This window comes from Caloenas nicobarica, chromosome 7 (assembly GCF_036013445.1).
Source record: "Caloenas nicobarica isolate bCalNic1 chromosome 7, bCalNic1.hap1, whole genome shotgun sequence".
Lineage (NCBI taxonomy): Eukaryota > Metazoa > Chordata > Aves > Columbiformes > Columbidae > Caloenas > Caloenas nicobarica.
In genome coordinates this window covers 2,784,909-2,805,276 of record NC_088251.1, presented here as the reverse complement: position 1 = coordinate 2,805,276, position 20,368 = coordinate 2,784,909, and the positions used below count along the sequence as shown (strand labels likewise).

General features: G+C 39.5%; 1 protein-coding gene across 2 annotated transcripts in view; it reads left to right on the top strand.

Moving 5' to 3' along the window:
* Positions 1–20,368, top strand: part of DOCK1 (dedicator of cytokinesis 1) — a 287,412-nt gene that overhangs the window by 250,609 nt on the left and 16,435 nt on the right. For both annotated transcript variants that reach the window (XM_065639491.1, XM_065639490.1), the window contains exons 44-49: positions 1,036–1,122; positions 4,608–4,784; positions 5,838–5,921; positions 11,038–11,175; positions 13,645–13,790; positions 18,717–18,915. In XM_065639491.1, the coding sequence (XP_065495563.1) occupies positions 1,036–1,122; positions 4,608–4,784; positions 5,838–5,921; positions 11,038–11,175; positions 13,645–13,790; positions 18,717–18,915 (831 nt within the window). The remainder of the gene's footprint in view (positions 1–1,035; positions 1,123–4,607; positions 4,785–5,837; positions 5,922–11,037; positions 11,176–13,644; positions 13,791–18,716; positions 18,916–20,368) is intronic.

Sequence of the window (20,368 nt, the reverse complement as noted above, 5' to 3'; positions counted from 1 at the left end):
CAGGTTACGTCAAGTTGATTGCCTTTTTTTTCATAGACACTATTTTATTCACGGGGGTTCTAGTGAGTGCAGTTAGTAGTAAAGTAGTAGTAGTAATTAAAGTAATAAATTAATGTATCATTTCTTGGGCAAATAACTATTTCCTGTGTAGTAGCAAGCTCTAGTCTAATCAATGTGCCACTAAATGTGGAGTTATTTGATTTACTACAGCTAAGAGCGGTTGTTCATTTAGAGACTCCTTTAGTGTCTTTGGCTTCTCACAGTGGCTGTTGTACCAAAAATTGCTAATTTGTGGGTCTTTGTGGGTTTAGCTGAGGAGGTAGGAAACTCACTTCTTCTAAAACTATACTAGACCAGAGCGCTACAGTTTACAATATGTTTTGAGTATAAATAAAAAAGTTAGGTATATATAAATCACTTTGAAAGCTCTTCTGTCAATAGAGGATGGAATAAATTCTGTTTTAAAAAGGCCTCCTAATAAATAAGATGAGCTACCAACGTATGCCAGTGCCAACAAAATCAAGTCAAGAGGTTGGTTCTGAACCAAATGCACGCGTTGAAGGAAGAGATGTTAAATCACGTATCCTTCAGTTCCAGCCAGCGAGGAGATGTTACAGTGAAGCCCTTTAAAGCTCAGATTAAATCACAGGATCACAAATTCAGGTCAGGATGGGACATCAGGGCCAGCAGGGCCAGCTCCTGGGCAAGAAGCTTTCCCTAAATCAAGATGATGTGGGTTTGTGGACGATGGTCCTTGAAAGCTCTAGAAGTTACGAGGGGAAAATGACAATCTAGTAAAACCGGTGGATCTTTTACATCATGTTCTTTGGTAAGAGGGTGTTTGTTCTCTGCTGGATCACCTATTTAAATCGGTGCCGCTCCAGCATTTCCCCAAGCAAATTCCATTTGAAATTTCCCCTTGGCTTCATAATGTCTGTCGTACTCTGGTTCCTTTTCCTGAAGATCATGTTTTAGGGCTTTGGTTAAGATAAAAGCTCTCAAACTGGTAACGCGATGTTTACATTGTATTTGCAGAATATGTGGATTGAGAGAACCATCTATGTGACAGCGTACAAATTACCGGGGATTCTGAGGTGGTTCGAAGTCAAATCAGTTTTCATGGTAAGATCAATTTGCCTTTATTGAGATTGCATAGAAGAATGAGGCTTTTATACAGCCAGGGAGCATTTATATTTCTGTGCGACTGTGCTTCAGTTCTGGGAACAAGCAATCAATGTGGTTATATCTGGCGTCCTAAGACAAGGGGGACTTGTTGAGGATGCTGGTTATTGACTGAGGGTGACTCAAGTGACGCTTTTCCACTCCTGAGAGAAGGAACATACGGGCTGACTCCCCCAGGCCCTTCGGGCAAGGTCTGATCAAGTATTTGAAGGACTTTTATAAAGTATTTCTGGCTCTCAGCAGGTGAGACGTTGCAGCCTGTGGCTGAAGAGGGACGTGGGGTGGTGTAGGGGAACCTGCTACGTCAGAATGAAACTGGTCTGAATCTCGGAAAAGAGGATTTGGGGTATTTTGATTGTAATTTATTCAAAATATACCCTAAATGGAATGCATTGTATGTGTCTGGGCTTACCATTTAAGGTTGTTTTTGTTTCTCCTCCATAGTTATCTAAAATACACGCTAGCAACCTCGCAGAGTAGCTCCAAATTATGCATTTCTCTGTTCTACCATTTAGACTGTTTAGATAAGACGTATCCATTAAATGCCTTTAAGATTAAATTATTCTTACGCAGCTGTAATTTTTAAGTAGCAATAAAAACATTGTTACTGCAGTTTTTAAATCTCTCTTGTGAGGCTTATTTTTAAAGGAAAAGAACAATTTGCATATGATTAATTAAAACCTTTTTCATTGCTCCATTGAGGTTATGTTGGACAGTTGTATTTCGATGAACAGAAGTAATGCAGAAAATTACTATGGTATCTATAGTAACAGAATGTGAATGTGATGTTTGACAGTAACAGGCAGCTGAATAAAACACATTGAATTTTTAATGAATCTCGTATTTTCAATATAATCCTGATGGAGAAGATTGTGTTTCTCTCATGATGGCAAAAAGCGTTGTTTATGAAGGCTTGCAAAGCTGATGAAAGTCTCTTTTCCTTACGAGTTAAGAGCCCAGCCTGACAGGCAGCTTTACGCCAACAATTTGTACACACACACCTTGAATGCTACGGTTGTCATTGAAATGTGCGTAAATCCTGGGAGAGTGCTTTCTATAAGCTTTGTGTAAGCATTATATTAGTTGCATCGCTGAAAAATGATACCAGAATGGAACTTGGTAATATGTGGGAAGAGGACAATGGATAACTTTTGACCTAACTCTGACGCAGTTACTGCAAAATTGATATTGACTTTCTACGAGACTCCCGTCAGCTGAAAAGCTGGAAGCACGACCGCTAGGTTTCCAGCCCTGTTATGCTAAATTTTCATTATGGATACAGATATTATTGATGTTTTACTAAACACAATGAGTTAAAGTAGCTTTGCACATTTCACGTTTTATTGATGGAACTAGAATATCTTTAAAGAAGAGGTGAGATCATATCAAATCAGTGCTGAGGGAGAACTGAGTAATTTAATAAAAGCGGTGTGTTGTATTACATAACCCATAGCAACATGCATAATGTCCTTTAATCTATTTGCTTTTTAAATTCCCTCTGAGCACTTTTACCTAAACCTTTTCAATCTGCTCATTATCTGCAAAGAATTTGTTGCACACATTCATTATTCTGTACCTGATTTGTTTTAGCTGGACACAAGTAATTGCAGGGGAAAAATCTGCTGAAGCCAGCCAGCGAATTAGAAACTGGGCTTGGAATTGCACTTGGTTTTATGAAGTACAAATACTAATCTCTGTTTTGGTTTGATGTTTAAATTTGAGTGATGCGAACATATCAGGAATACATCGTTTCTGTTTGCATTGAACAGATTGTGTAGTGTCCAGAGTTAGCAAGCTACTTGGAACAAGGCTCATCATTTCCCAGTATAGATATTTTTAATAAATAGCTATCAATAAGATTCAAAACAGACTTTGTAGTAGTAGGATGGGACCTGCAATTCTCCATCTGCTTTTTAAAAAAATCAGAGGGAGGATTATAAGAGTAGTAAAGGAAGGAGAATGAGAAAGAAAGGCATGATTGCTGATACAGAAAAGTCAAAAAGATGTCTGTCAGCTCAATGAGTGCTAATTTCTGTAGCTAGTCAAGAGCTTTAAAAGCAATGGTTCATCAACAAATTATTGCCGAGTTATAAGCCCATTAATACAAATGACAGATTCCTAAATTTAGCGTTTGATGTTCGCAACAGTTCTTGCCGAATCAGATGTTGGATATGGGCTTACTTTGCCAGTCCAAGTTTCCCTCGTAGCGAATTGAGCTCTGAAGGGCAGTTGTCGTCTGTCCGTCTGAGCCCGGCCTGCTCCGCAGCAGAAAAACCAGGTTCGCTACCTGCCTTCCAGAATAATTCACCAGGCAGACTTTTTAAAATGCTAATTAAAACATCCTTGATGTAATCAGGTGGCAGGTGTAAGAGTAACAACTAGAGAGATTTGATTATAAGTGGTTCTCAGAAACATGGTAAGCAACTGATAGCCAGGTAGAAGTGCTGCTTTGTTTATGTAGCATTTATGTAAATGAGGGTGTAATCAAATATACGCCTGCATTTTCCTCACAGGCCTCAATTAACCTTCCTTTTCTATTCCTACCACATCGGTTTTTTAGTGTAAGCAGACTGTGTCTTCCAGTGAGGACTGTCGGCACCCGGGGTTGCTGAAAGTTAGTAGTTTTTAGCCCATTCACTAAATGTGCATATTTTAACAATATTTTAAATATTTTAAGATTGTTTTTTTCAATATGAGTAACTGTCGTTCTGAAAGACACAGTGTCTGGTCGTAAATAATAGTTGGAGATGAGTCAATTAAAATAAAACAAGTTTTACACGGGATAAGAGTAAATTCATCCCATGAAGAATCTGAGATCTTTTCACTGAAGTCCAGGCTACGGGAGAGAGAAAATTTCTGCGACATTCCGATGAAGAAAACATGACCTTGTGGGAAAAAGCACAGCAGTTTGCTTAGAAGTCATCTCTTCAACATATTAAACTTTATTTCCTTGGAAATACACCAAAATAATCACCGCAAAAATATCTTCTTGATTTTTGAGCTGCTTAGGGTTGCATTTTCCATCAGGAAATCCACAATAAGTTATCATTTCTTTCTTACTGTTACATTAAGCTGGATCTTCTTTGTGCTGCTAAAACTCAGCAACTTGTAATCTCTGATGTTCTCCATAATCCTCCGAAAACCTCACGTGATTCCCGTCAGAGCCTTTCTGAATGTGGTGCTGAGATGTAATCCAGCGAAATGCATTTAACTTTCTTTACAAATATTGATTATTGTATCAGTTACCACGGTGTATAGATACCAGATGCCTGAAACCACCCTTTCTGTTAATTACTGGTTAAAATATGGTTTGTTCTGAAATTCCTGAAGTGTTCCTAATCATGGTAGTTGGTGAACAACCAGTTCTGTGGCAGGTTAAAAACTCTGCTCCTTGATTAAAAACCCTCCTTCTGTTTTTATTTTAGGTTGAAATTAGCCCACTGGAAAATGCAATAGAAACCATGCAGCTAACGAATGATAAGATCAATAATATGGTTCAACAGCATTTAAACGATCCAAATCTACCCATTAACCCTCTCTCGATGCTCCTGAACGGCATTGTGGACCCTGCGGTCATGGGAGGCTTCACAAACTATGAGAAGGTAACATCAAAATTCTCTGTCCTGTGGTTCTTCACCTTTCTGGGACTGTCCTGGAATGCTGCTGTGTGTGTGTTTGTGTATAATCACCATGGGAATGTCCCCTCTTTGTACAACGTAGCTTAAAACTTACCATTTTTAATGTCTTTCTGATATTTATGGGCCCATTTTTGCATTTCTACGTTGGAGGTAAGGGTTGATCCGTTCAGCAGCAAGAGGACTTACACAGGGACGTGGTGGACAGTTGCTCACGAGATTTAGACACTGAGACTGGTGACATCTCCAGTGTGTTCCTGTGCACTTGGACACCGGAGCTGAATTTCTGGGTGAACTTCAGTGACCGAAGTAACCAAGTGCAATTCTCTCCTTTGCTCTCGAACGCATGAGTTTTTAGAGGATTAATCAGATGGTAGAGACTTCTGAGATACCAGTTGGCTGCAAGTATGTCTCTAAATAATCTTAGCTACGTGTTGACAACATTAGCTTTTGAAGTTATATGAGATCAGATATCATCGAGGGAAACTAAGCACAGTATCTATTATTTATGTTGTGAATATTAATTATATTAAGCTAGCATAAGCAAGCAACATGTATTTTGTAACATAATGGAGAAGGTACATCTGATGAACATGTTGCTGTATCCATCCCTTTATGTCCTTCTGTTACTCTCAACCATTTCATCTACTTAAACTTCTTATAGAATCACAGAGTGTCCTGAGTTGGAAGGGACCCACAAGGATCATCAAGTCCAACTCGGTGTCCTGGGAACTTCTCAAAAGCCATTTCCAAGATGTGCCAAGTCCTCTGCAGGGTTACCTGTGAGATTTGGTCTTGACCACCATCTGCCTGCTTTACTGATCCCAAAAGATTAATGTCTTAATCTTAAAACATTATTAAATTCTGTATCTCTTTCCTAGATTTTCACTTTATAGCGATTACTGCTGTTTTGCAGAAATTTTGGTTGGATTCATTTATCTTTCCTGCTGTTAATTCTTCCTTGGTAGTAGATAATGATTCATCTTCTGAAATAACTGCCCATTTCTCTCTCTTAACTAGGCTTTTTTTACTGAAAAATATATGCACGAGCATCCAGAAGATCATGACAAGATTGAAAAATTGAAGGATCTGATCGCTTGGCAGGTAAAGAATTTTAAGTCAGGTTGGTCAGGGCCAACTGCTGTACAAAGACAGTTTAGTGTCACTTCTGAGAAAATTCAGACATTAAACTATTCACCCTGTGTACAATTCTTTGCCATTTAAAACTGTCTTGGAACTTGAGCTAAAGTTCATCTTTTCAGATCTGACATCGTTCGTCATTTGATAAATCTGCAGGGAACAAACATGATCAACCTCTTTTTCTTTTCTTTTTTTTTTTTTGGAACCCTAATACAGTGAAAATATCTATATCAAGTGAGAAGATAGTTCATAATAATATCGGTTAGTGTTATTGGCAATTTGGTTTTGCATTTTAATTTTCTAAGGTTAATTTGAGAAATTCGTCTCAGACAGTAAGATGAAATGCTTAAGCCTCAGTCCCTTTTCCTGCGTGCACACACCGAGACAGTATTTCTTCACATACTCACTTCTTTCTTCAAATAACATATTTTCCATTTATTAAACTTTCTGTTTATGCTTGTAGTAGCTTTAGTACAGAATATTAAATGTGAGAGTTGCAAAAATTAACTTGCATGCAAAATATTTATTAAATTCATCATTGTGAATCCGTTGCTTCATTTGCTGTATGACATGGTGTAAAGGCATTATTGTTTCATAAAGCATGTAAAATTAGCCGGTATTTTTATGATGACATATGAGAGCAGAAATTATTTAAATGTAAGATCCCATGGGGAATACTTCCTGAACTGGAAATGGAACCCAGACTTCTAGCCCTGTGCCTGAGACAAAACAGGAACCCTCTTGGGTGAAAATCTGAGTTTACATCTACCAAAAGATAATTTCCAGGGCTAACAAGAAACAATTCAAATTTTATTCCACAGTCATATACTAGACATTTTCCAGTAGTCCCAAGATAATTTTATGATAAGTAAAAAAATACCAATAAGACTAGAAATGTTTTTCTTCCAGAATAAAAAAGTGCAGAGTCTTTTTATATTCCATTTTGTCTTTATAATAAGGGGAATAATTTACATTTCCGTAGGTTTCAATCTTAGAGGTAGTAGAACCAAAGATACAGAATTCAAGAAAAGCCAAAACATAACCCTCTGAAGACCATAAAACTGTCACTGAATAAAACACTTTTGGTCTGCAAAAAAGTTATGCATTTATTTATTTATTTTGTTGTGAGCTTTTACAGAAAATTAGATTTTAGGAGCTTTAAGTTTTAGAGAGGAAAATAATTTGATCCCAGAAGACTTTACTTCATATAAACTCTCTGTCTTTGCCTCTGATAACGATACTTCAAATGAATTACGAACACACTTTTTCCTCAGCAAAGATTCACTTTGGTGACATTTTGTGTATTAAAGTAATATTACCATTTGAAAATACATATGGCAGCTAATTACACTGTATTTCAATTATTCAGTGGTTTTAAATACATAATTTCCCATCAGTATTGTAGTTCCAAAACAATAGGAACCAGAAAAAGAGAGAAGAGTGATCAAAAACTATTTTTATATATGAAAATTTTTTTTCACTGAAAGGTCTAGCTGTTTCAGAGTGGAAGTCAGTGCTTTTAAATTACCTCAGAGGTTTCACACACATTCAGCGTATCCTAAGACTTCAACCTCCTCTTGAATTATTCGGGTGGGAGCCGAGCGCCGGTGTCGGGGAGGGAGTCGTTGTTGGAACGCTGGAGGTTGAGGCAGCGATCGGAATTCATCACAGCCCGACAGTGATGGAAACCAAAAATGAGTTTTCATTTTTCAATAATGTGGGGCTTGGAGTTTTGTAATCACACAGAGATTTGCTTTGTGCTGTATAAATCAATCTGGATATATGAAATAGTAGCCTGACAATCATATTATCAGCTGACTAGTTAAATTTTTTTTTTTTTTTTTTTCTATCCCCTTACCTTACATTTTTCTCCATTGTGCTGGGGAATTAATCCTCTTCAGGATATTATCCCTTTATAATTCCAGGGAGCTTTAAGTATACTGCTTTTTTTTTCTATTATTTTTTCAGGTAAATATCATTAGTAAAGCCGTGTCAATTTTTGTCCATCTTAGTGCTTTTTCAACTTAGAAAAAAATGTTTCCATGCACCTACACCATTTGAAGCTGATTTTTTTTTTTAACATGAAGATAATGAAATGATTGATTGAAATTATGGTAATAAAATGAATGATTGATGACATTAATCACTTTGCATTTAGCAAATATATTTACAGCATACCAAAACTAGTGTGTTGCATAAAAATCTTGTGCTACTTCTAGATAGCTGAAAGAGCTCTAGCATGCAAAACTAAGTTTTTACAATCATATTTTATGATACCATTATTATGAAAGATTTTCTTTTGAGATTTAAGATTTTGTATTAGTTTTAATAATTTAAATGTATGTAGCTTTTTCATTCTTTTCAGCCAAGCAGATCAAGATCCTAAAAAAAAAATAAAATAAAAATCGGGGAATAATTTTAGGTTTCAGTGGAACTATAAAATTTTAAAATCAACAAAGATTGGAGTTATGGAATAAGTGCTATATCGAGCTGGTTTCCTTCCTCATTCAGCTCCTTTGTTTCTAGTTCAGCTAATTACGTTACCTTTACTTTTTCATTCACCTCTCCAAAGGTGAGGGGACCCTGTAGGGTCTTTAGAAATCGAGCCATAAGCAAACCCCCCCGTTGCTCCAGAGCCAAAGGAGCTGGCAGTACCGTGAACATGGCAAAATTCTGTCTCTGCATCCTACAAAGACACAAATAGGTTTAAAATTCAGTGTCACTCGTCACCAGATTTCCCTGTGTCAATGTCTGGAAAGGAGACGGAGGAAGAATTTGGGAGTTCGTAGAAGGTGAAGCAGAAATGGTAGAACAGTCTGAAGGTACTTTCTTTCTGTAGTTGATAAAGATTTAAAAGATTAAGTCATCTTAATAGAATCACAGGATGGTTTGGGTTGGAAGGGACCTCCCCAGGTCCCCCAGTGCCCCCCCTGCCATGAGCAGGGACATCTGCACCAGCTCAGGTTGCTCAGAGCCCCGTCCTGCCTGGTCTTTGGTCTCCCTTAGACAAGGAGACCAAAATATCCCGACTCAGAAATCTTGCCGAAGTTCTGTAGCAAAGCCACGGGAAGTTTATCAAATTCAGCTTCTGATAAGGAATGACCAGCTCTTTCTTCTTCTATGATTTCTGGTCTTCTTTCATTCCCTTGGAGTTGGTTCCTCCTGTTCCTTGATCTCTTGACTCAACAGTTCCTGTCCCAGGTGGCCACCAGGTGCTCACGATCTCCCACCCCATCCCAGCAGATCTGCCCATCAACTGTCCTATTACTTTTCTTCTCCGAGTGCCAGAAGCGTGTTGGACAACTCTGGAATATATCAACAGTGACACCCTCCTTAGCACCTTCTGTTTGGGGCACTGTTTGAAGCACCGAGATTTTTTTTTTTTTTCCCTGACTGGGACATTTCCCTGCAAAAAAAATGTCATTTACTTCATATTACTTGATTTCCTAACTTGGAGATGGCCGCTCCCTAGGACAGGCTCATTAGTGCGTTTTCTGAAGCTTCAGACCCCACATGTACTTCATCTTGGTAAATTGACTTTTTTAAAAACAATTCGTTTAAAAAGTCAGCAGGTTGTGTTAAATAAATGAGCCAAGTGACCGCTTATCCCTGAAAAATAGGAGGGTCACAGTGTGGCTTGATACTTCTGAAAATTTGGAAATTCATTTGATTATTCAGGGAAGGGAAAAATTCTGATTTCAGTCTTTAATTTTTGTAGAGTGCGAATCCATATGGCTACAAATATAAGTGGCTACGGTAAGAATTTTGTCATTATTCTTTCTTTTCTTTGTAGTCTTTCAGGAGAAGAAACTGTGTCCATTTAAATACTGCCAAGTCACAGAGAACCACCTTGATAAGATTTCTTGAGTTTCTTCATCTGTAATTCATCTATGTATTTAATATTCGTAATAATAAAGCTACTCGTTCTGATTGCTGCTCGGTCTTATTAGAAAAATCTGGTTTTAATCAGTATTATGATTTAATTATGAATTATTAAGAAGAGGCCTCTTAGCTTGATTGCTGCGGAGAATATCTAAGTTAGAATCAGAGCAGTGTGTGGGCTGAAACGGACCTGGAAGAGGAAATATTTTTCCTAAGCTGGAGGTAGAAAACTCTAATGGTATGTCTGGATAGCTGTGGGGATGAAAATGTCTCTCTTAAAACATTTTAAAAGGTCAGCTACACCTCCACACTATGAACTAATTGTATAATCCTGTGTTGGCATGGATATTTTGTGACAGAAGCCTTGAAGATGAATGATTATTTTCAGTTACAGAAGAGAATTAATTTAATTTTTTTCTCTGCTGTTTTGTGCCCAAAGAAAATAAAGTATTTTTTCCAAGGAGAAATGTGTAGTGTGTAAAACTATATGTTTTATTAATAGATATCGCTCTGCAATAGATACATATGCTGCTCATTTGCAGTTTAGAAATAGCATTTATTAATGAAAACATACAAGTATCTTCTCCTTCAAGGTTTTATTCTCATGAAACTGGAGAAGGATTGATATTAATAACCCGATGTGAGAGTCGTCATTCATCAGTTTGCCATTTTAAAATACAGCGTGTATGGGGGCCTGTGAATTTAACATCACAGGAATATTTGTGCTTTCTGATAAATTCAGCTGTACCTCCACTGTGCGATTACTGGGCAGAACTATAGGTGGATTAATTTTAAAGGACTTTGGTTAATTGACAAGAAAGGAAATAATGTATAACAGATTTTTAGGTTCTTTTTTATTGTGTTGTGCTTCATATACAACGGGTGATGGTGATGCTGATGGCAAATTATTTTTCTCCTTTTCCTTCTCCTTCTCCTTCTCCTTCTCCTCCTCTCCTCCTTCTCCTTCTCCTCTCATCCTTCTCCTCTCATCCTTCTCCTTTCCTCCTTCTCCTTCTCCTTCCCCTCTCCTCTTCTCTCCTTTCCTCTCCTTTCTTCTCCTCTTCTCTCCTCCTCACCTCCTCTTCTTTTTCATTATTCCATGAGATCTTCCACTCCTCTTGCAATATCCATGGGAGTCTTGCCCTATCCCTTCACCTGGGAAGGACTCCTTGGGCAGCAGCGTTCCTCTGTTTTCCAGATCCCATTCCTGGCCGAAGGCATCCGGATCCACGGGGAGAAGGTGACGGATGCTCTGCGGCCGTTCCACGAGCGGATGGAGGCTTGCTTCAGGCAGCTGAAAGACAAAGTGGAAAAACAGTACGGGGTCCGAGCTGTCGTAAGTCACCTGCTGACTTGATGCTTCCCAAATACGTGGAATTTCTGTAAATTACCGGCAACTTTGTATTTCTGTGTTGTAATTTTCACTGATGAAGAAAGCGGTGTTGAATTATCGAATTATTAAATACGGAGCAGATGCTATAAGAGGTATTCAGAGAGGCTTGGGACTTTCATTGTCCAGCATGGAAGCAATTTCTAAATTGCCTGAATCTATTCCCTGAAAGTCAAGGTAGTTCTCCAGCATTCCATTTTTAAGGAATTTAGTTTAAAACAAAAAATAAAAATAAAAATGTGTCATTCCATTTGGAATGTGAGGGCTGTGCTGCTCTCCAGGCGTGTGCAGCCTTATGTACTCCGGCACCATCCTAAACGTAGGCAGGCGATAAATGGCTATCTAGATATTAGATATTTGATAATAGATATTTAATTTGATTGAGTAGTCCTGGAGTTCAAGCTTCTGTCATTCCAACAAGCTGTTTTCAGTTGCTTCTTCATCTTTAAGGCATAGCCAAGAATTTGGTGACATTTCCCATGGGGTTTTTGTTCTGCCTTTGAGTGTTACACATTGGGGAGGAAGACTAGAAAGCCAGCATACAACTTCGTAATTGAGAATATAATTGACAATTCAGTGAAAATCCACGGGGATTGGGTGCTATTATATTAATCGATTTTTTTAAATTACTTAAGGACCAAAGATACAAGTGGTTAGAGTTGCTCTAGGACAGACTATGCGGAGCCGATGTCCTAATAATATATTGAGGGCTGCCGGAGTGAGTTTTATCTCTGTCTCCTGGTAGTCCTGCCAGCACTGTTGTAAACACACTATAACTTTTAGGTTTATTTGTGAAACGACAGCAGCATGTGAAACTTGCATATGCTGTACATATCTTCTCACTGCTCCAGAAAGTAAATCATGTATGTTTATCGAGAAAGACCCATTTGCCCTCTAACGCAGAGGTAGCGAACGTATCATGTCTGTGCAGCCAAGGTGACCTTGCTCGTAGTCTCTCCTCTCTTGCAAACCCACATCTTGGCAGTGGGACACCCCATGCACCCCGCCAAGGAGGTGTCCTGTTGTGTTTTATGGCAGACCTTCCTTCAAAGATTCATTTCCACTTGTGTCTATAGCGATGTCTTCTTTTTTTTTTTATGGGAATACTGAGATCTTATGTGGAATCTGCCAGCCTTTGTAGAATCAGAGAATCATTTTGGTTGGGAAAGCTCCTCAAGATCATCGAGTCCAACCATAACTCACCCCCGGCACTGCCCCATGTCCTGAGAACCTCATGTCCGTCTGTCCAACCCCTCCAGGGATGGTGACTCCAGCACTGCCCTGGGCAGCCTGTTCCAATGCCCCACAGCCCTTGGGGGAAGAAATTGTTCCCCAGATCCAACCTCAACCTCCCCTGGCGCAACTTGAGGCCGTTTCCTCTGGTCCTGGCGCTTGTTCCTGGGGAGCAGAGCCCGACCCCCCCTGGCTCCCAGCTCCTTTCAGGCAGGTCAGAGATCAGGAGGTCTCCCCTCAGCTCCTGTTCTCCAGCTGAACCCCCCAGTGTCCTTGGTGTCCTTCTACATGGTGTTCGGTCTGTAGTCCTTCGAATCTCATCTTGCTAATATATTTAGGAAGAGAGAAGTTCAAATAGTAATTTATTCCCAAGGAGAACAGAAATAATTGACATTAATGATACTTGCATGTCAGTCACTTCAATAATATACGTTTACATCATCGGGGAGATGACTGGAAAGTCATACGCAGGTGGTGTTATCTTCCTAATTTCACTCTACCCACCAGTAAGAATTGTCAGGATTGATGGAGTTTTATCGCTTCTGTCTTCCTTGTACAAGGCCAATTTACCAGTAGCTGACAGGGTGGAAAATATACCTGTAATTAAACAGCATGAGATTCTTATTTGTTGACTGAAAGAGTTCAATTATTTTACGCATATATCAGTTATTAATGACTAACGAAGCTTGTATAAATATTCAGAAGTCTGAAATTGTCTGAAACAAAAAAATGTCTTTCATATATTTTCTTCTTAACCTGCATGTCACTCTGTAAATTGGCTTTCTTGACATAAAGTTCTTCTTAGTGTTTTTTTTTTTTAATTTTGTTTTTTTAAAAACTCCTTTTCATTCAAATACACTGACAGGGCAGTCACTTCAGTTTCAGAGATGGATTAAAATAAAAAAAGTTACTTGTAAAAAGCTCCTTTTTAAAGCCCAGATGTGAAAAAAAAAAGCATGTAAATTCCATTGAAGCGAATGAATTATTGGAATATATTTAAAATTATACACATTTCTTCTTAGTGCTTTAAGTGGATATTCTTTAGAATTGTTTTCTTTCTTGTTAAACATGATTTGTAATTGGATGATATAAAATTCCACATGGAAGAAAAGCCATCAGACTTTTCCCCGTGTGAGCTACGTTGCGATTTAAGAAGTGAGATCTCACGTTTCTTTCCTGCAGCTTTCAAGCCTGGATGATAGACGGGGCAGTCGCCCACGCTCCATGGTGAGATCCTTCACCATGCCGTCATCTTCGCGACCCCTCTCCGTGGCGTCGGTGTCTTCCATCTCCTCCGACAGCACGCCTTCCCGGCCTGGCTCCGATGGGTGAGTAAGAAATGCCCACTTGGGGCTTATCTCCACAAATCTCACCATTTGGTGGGCACATCTATAGGTTTTGAGGATCGTCACCACCCCGCTCCAGGTCTCGGTGCTGTCACGGTGTTTTTCCTTCTGATCCTACTGACTCCTGTGTGACAGCACGACATTTGTTTGAGCTCATATACAACTGTGGGGTTTTTCAGTTGGGTCTTTTCCCTGTGTATTTTCGTCCAGATTTGGTTCATCATAATACCCCACAAACACCAACATTAATGTGACACAACTAGTGTAGGGTTGGGATGGCACTTTCAAGTGCCACCCTAATATTGGCTAAAAAAACCCCAACCTATACAGACATTTATCTTAAGATATATTCTTTCTCCTTTTTTTTTAATCAAGGTAAATGTAATGCTCTTCTCGCTCCTCTTTAAAACAAAGAGAAACAAAATCCCCTAAGCTTTTAAACAAAAACCTCCACACAAACAGGAGATAAATTATCCCCTTTTAAAATATTGCAAGTGTGATAGTTCATAAGGCAAAGTCAGTGATGAGACGTGTTCCGCTGGCCCCATCGCAGTTAACAGGTGGATTTTTGGAGAAGGGAGGGATTAGCTAGCGGCTCGATCATTTCTTCTCACTTTTGCTGCCAGAGCAAAAGCTGCTTATGGCAAGATTGTACTTTAAGACTTACCAAGATATTTCACATGAGAACTGGGAATTCTGTTGATAAACCCCGTCTCACAGTCGCATCCCTCAAAAGAACAAAATAACCTGTTTTCTTTCTGGGGCTTCCATGCAGCCTCAGAAGTCCCTTTTCTCCCTCTTCCTCCCCCCAGGCATTCCCGTAATCCAGAAATTCAATATTTGACCAAGGCGGCAGTTTTTTAAAAGCCTCCGGAAGGGCCACTAATGTACATAGATGTGCTAGAAACATTTGTGTCCCTTGTGCACCTTCAGAGGGAGTTATTACCTGACTAGAGAGTAAAAGCATCAAGTAAAATTAAATACAGCACCTAAGGACCAACGTGATGCTTACCTTGATTACAAACAGTTTATGTACCATTGGGAAGAACAGCAAACGGAGCACAATTCAGCTCTCATTACGTTACACTCTATAACATATATACGCTGAGTCATGTTGATATAAATGTAGGACAGCAGAGACAATAATGCATTTTGACTAATTCATCTGCAAAAGTTGTCTTGCTGGAAGTTGGGAATAACTAAACTCCCAAGTCAGGGGGCAACTTCACTTTATCTCAGAAGAAAAATTGATTCTTTCCCTGCCTGCTTCTAGCTCTTTCTTTTTTTCCCTTCAAAACCATTATATGCATTTTTCTTTCTCCATTGGATGCAGTTTTCTTAATTTTTGCACCTCCATCCCAGTTCTGTTGTGACAGGTGTCCCTCCGCAGTTTTGGGGGAATCTCATGAGTCCATTCAGTATGTATATTACAAAATAACTCACAAAGGATCACAGTGCAGATCCTGCTCCGACCCCGGCCAATACAGCTTGTAATACATGCAAGAAAAATATAATGAGCAACTATCATCACTGAGAATACCTAAAAAAAAGCTCATTTGCTTGATCAGTGGAGCCAGAGAAGAAAAATCATCAGATGTAAATAACATAATGAAAAACCTCAAAAATTCAAATGACTGTAAAAATCATGTAGGTGGTTTGTCACTCCTAACTCGGAAGAAGTTCACCCGTGAACCTACTGTAGTTCCTTGGGTTTATGGTCTGTTGTCCTCTCCTGCTTCCCATTTTCCCACTCTTCATATGTTAATTCTGAGATTAGAGAGAAAAACAATTAAAAATGGAGCTGACAGACTGTCTTGCCCAGATCAGTTGATTTATATTTTACACCATCTCTCAGCTTCTGCTTTAGAGCTTTTAAACAGTAAAAACTCAAAGCAGACATTGACATAGGATGTCTTTTACAACTCCCCACTCTGTGTATAAATAAAACACTGACTTTAAAAAAGGACCTTGGGTTTATTCGCTGCTTAAAATGGGAGTTAGAAGTACAAATGTGAGCACTTAGAAGCAGTGGTTGGGAGCGGGGAAGTCCCCGTGTGATTTGCCATCTGCTTTAAGTCCTAATGTACTTCATGTAGGAGCATGGCACGCTAGCACATTTTGTCACGGATGCATTGCGTACTAATAACTAATAGCACTAATAATAGTATTGCCTAGAAGCGAAGCAATTAATAATTGTCTGAAGAATGGCGATTCCTCTTGGAAACTTGCAGTCACTGCCCTCCGGCCCAGCAGAGCCCAGCAGAAGCGGATAAAATACGCTGTTTAGGTGGCTAAAACACATGGCGTTGGGAGAGCTGTCTTCTGGTCTGGGCTTTGCCGCTGATGGGCTTTGTGGCCCTGGGCAAGTCCTTGCCCCCGCCTTTTCCCTCTCTGTAAAATGGGATGAGAAAAGCTTGCAGTTTTGTCTCCCAACCCGTGTGATTTTGGCTTTGGTTGTGAGGGTAATGGTGCAGGAGCTGTTGCAGCGGGGACTGATTTGAGCATCTTTCCGTCAAATGACCTCACATAGACTGGAAACTGAAGGACATTTAGGGCTTCAAACAACAACAAAATAATTTTGGATGTTGCTGCTAATGCAGATGATTAGGATTAGAATCATGGAACAGTTTGGGTTGGAAGGGACCTTAAAGATCATCTGGTCCAAGCCCCTGCCATGGGCAGGGGCACCGTCCACTAGACCAGGTTGCTCAAAGCCCCCTCCAACCTGGCCTTGAACATCTCCAGGGTTGGGGCATCCACAGCTTCTCTGGGCAGCCTGTTCCAGTGTCCCACCACCATCATGGTGAAGAATTTCCTCATATCTAATCTAAATTTACCATCTTCCAGTTTGAAGCCATCACCCCTTGTCCCATCACAACAGGCCCTGCTAAAAGGTCTGTACCCATCTTTCTTATCGGCCCTTTTAGGTACCGAAAGGCAGCAACAAGGTCCCCTGGAGCCTTCTGTTCTCCAGGCTGAACACCGCCAACTCTCAACCTGTCTCCATAAGGGAGGTGCTCCAGCCCTTGATCACCTTCATGCCTCCTCTGGACTTGCTCCAACAAGTCCATGTCCTTCTTATGTTGAGGGTCCCAGAAGTGGACACAGCACTGCAGGTGGGGTCTCACCAGGGTAGAGCAGAGTGGGAGAATCCCCTCCCTTGACTTGCTGGTCACACTTTGAATGCAGCCCAGGACACAGTTGGTCTTCTGGACCGTGAACACACATCGATGGGTGATGTTGACGTTCTCATCAACCAACACCCCAAGGCTTTCTCCTCAGGGCTGCAGCTTCACTGCAAATTGAGATATGAACCCTCCGGTATTTCACAGCAAAGATTATGTCCTGTAGGTTCATGTATCGCTGTGAGAGAGTAAATACTTTTCCAGTGCTAAAAAGTCAACTGGTTTCTTTGTCTGGGGATTTTTGGTTTAGTTTTGGTTTTGTAATGTGGTGATTTGAGACCTTCTCTTCAGATCTGTCAGTGTAATTTTAACTAGGGTATGATTTTAGTTGTTTGTTTAGTTTATAACATAAAATAAATTATAAAATACCTTGCCTAGCTACGAACATTTTAGCCTATTAAGAGCAAAAAAATGTATCTTTTATTTAAAGTAGTCATTTAAAAAGGTGAGCTAAGAGAGATTCCTTTAAATTACCAAGTAAAAATTAGCTAAAAAGAGTTCCAATATTACTTAGAATACCGCTTTCCCTACAAAATCAAAAATCTTAAAAAGATGAAGTTTCCCTTTAAAAGTTCGTGAAACCCCTAAAGATTTTTTTCCTTTGTAGCCAGAAAAAAAAATAGTCATGGACTGTAAAAATTGCAGAGCTGATGGAACAGTGTATCAGCCTTGCCTATATTCACACACTTGAAGCATTCCAGGTGGGGAAATACATTGGCTTTTTGGAAACCAACCTTGCCCTTAGTTATTGTCTGACCGATTTTTCATTCCTGAGCTTATCTGTAATATCGGAACGAGCCAGCTCAGCCCTCCTGGCTCCAGAGTGTGCTCTAGGGGAGCAGAGCCGTGGATCTGTGAGTATAGACGTGCACACTCGTATGGGTACGTTATGGATATATTCTATATCTCCTCATGCATGCAAAACCAAACATACACACACGGGGTGTTGTTATGGACAGGAATGGTGCTTGTGTCTGTGATTAAACCTCTGCCTCATGCTTTTGTGCAATGTATAGGTGTTTCCTTTGCATTAAGAGTGGTGTTTGCTTTTTTCTGTGAAAAGGTACTTTTGATGAGTCACAAGGATTAGAAAGTGTTTTGTGTTGTACATGTTCAACGCAAAATCACGACACCTCTGCAAAACAATTTCTCAACTGTTATTCCTTCTCTGGATAATAAATACATCCTCTTTGTCTACCAAAAAAAAAAAATTCTCAGGAGGAATTCGGCCTCTTGACTATTTTTTAAAGAAATCCTTAAAGCCATTGTAGATCCATGAACTGTCCCCAAGGTGCAGGGGAGTGGGCGTGACATTTCTTTAATGCAATGTACAATTGTACAGCACTGGCATAGTGCTGATTTCCACTGGAGTTTCCAGGCTCCTGCTGGTGCCCCAGCATCTATAGTGGGAGTACTGAATGAGAAACTCATTTTTATGTAAACCACATACAGTGAAATGGGAGTTTGTGTAGCTGTAAGCCAGTAAATTTACTACAGAGCAGGGAAATACGCAGTACTGGTTCTTCAGCAGTTCTGCAGTAAATTTTATTCTAAGACAATTATGATTGTTATGACCTTCTGCCCCCTCCTTTTCTCTCTAATTAGTTTTCCTGGATTAGCAGAGCATCGTTAACTCAAGTGAGACTTCGGGAAATATGTAGATGAAAATGAGGTGTTTTGAAAACAGTATTTTATTGATCTAAGCGACAAAATGTTTCTTTAGGTTTGTGCTGGAGCCCCTCCTGCCAAAAAAGATGCATTCTAGGTCTCAAGATAAATTGGACAAGGATGACCTAGATAAAGATAAGAAAGAAAAGAAGAAGGAGAAAAGGAACAGCAAGCATCAAGAGATATTCGATAAAGATTTTAAGTCTACTGATATTTCTCTGCAGCAGTCTGAAGCAGTGATCCTTTCAGAAACGGTAACTTTATTAGCAAGTAATGCTTTATCTAATTCTGAGCAGTGTTCTTTCTCATCTTAAAGAAAAAGGTTGAGTTTTTTGATTTAGTTTATTTTTAGACACAAAATAACTCTTAAGGGAAAACGCTACGATGTTAATATGTGATAACGAATCAAAAATGCAGATTTTATTTACAGTGTAAAAAAATCATCGTACCTTGTATGAAGATCTCAACCAAAAGCTCTATATGACTATTTGATAAAAAGAACAGATGGTATATCCTAAGTAAAATAAACGCTACCATTTCAGCAGCCTTTTAAATTTATGGTTCCCAGTAGATCATGACGGGTTTTCTCATATTTCAGCTGACTACTGCAAGACACTTTTGGTGGAAGTGTTACAAGGTCATTCCGTGCATGGCAATTACGTCTTCTTGAAAGGCTATTTTGAGCAGAAAATCGTAAGCAGTTCCCTGCTGGCTGTGTGTAAGAATATTAACTACAGGACATATCTCTCTTAAGCTCTCTCTTCTTGGCATATATTTAATTCACTGAAATTGTCCTAAAGGCTTAGGTAACTTGAGAGGTTTTAGCTCAGAAATGGAAAGCGAGGCCGTTTTAAGCTGGAGCAGGGAGTACGTGAGCAAACTGTAACCTCCAAATCTCTGCCCGGACACCTGTTTTGAGGCCAAGAGTTTAAAACTTGCCCTCCAGAAATAAATGTAATGTTCTTTTAAAGATTTGTGCAAGTGCTTGTAGGACCAACTTGTAACTCAGCGGAGTTATTTGTTGGTGGCTGCACCGTTTACGTTGGACTTTTAAAACAATTTTTGTCTGACCTATGATGACTAGATCCTCTAAGTCTTTTGGTTTGGTGTTTGTACCAGAATATTAGACCTTCAGCCACAGTTTCTCTGTTTTCTGGATTTGCTCCTTCTTTTCCATCCAGAAATGAGTTAATCTCTCAGATGTGTCTTCTGACTTCTTGGAAGATCAGAGTTGTTTTGTCTGATGTGGCCTTAGGCCCAGTATTAGCTCAGCAAAAACTCGGATTAAAATCCTTTCTGTTCGTCCCAGGCTTTTCACCCCAACTCCTTTGAAGCCGGTGAGTTTTTCCATTGACTTCAGTAAATTTTGGGTCAGCCCTAGTTTGTTTAAAGCTAGCCAGGTGAGCATCCTTAGTTTTCAGGCAGAAAATAAATTTTGCATAGATTTCCATATTTCTCGCCTTTTTGATGCAATGCTTTGAACTCTGCACATTGCAGCAGTTGTATTTTGACTAAGCCTGAACATTGCGATGGCATCTCCCAGGTCCCCAGAGGAGCAGCAGAGCTTAGGGGAGAAGAGCATCAGCCACAGAAGAAGAAAATTGTATTTCAGGGCAGGAAATGAATCATCATGGAAGAATGTGGGAAGCGTATAAAACTGCAGAATTATTTCCTGGAGCTTTTACATTTTCTTTCAAAAGGAGCATT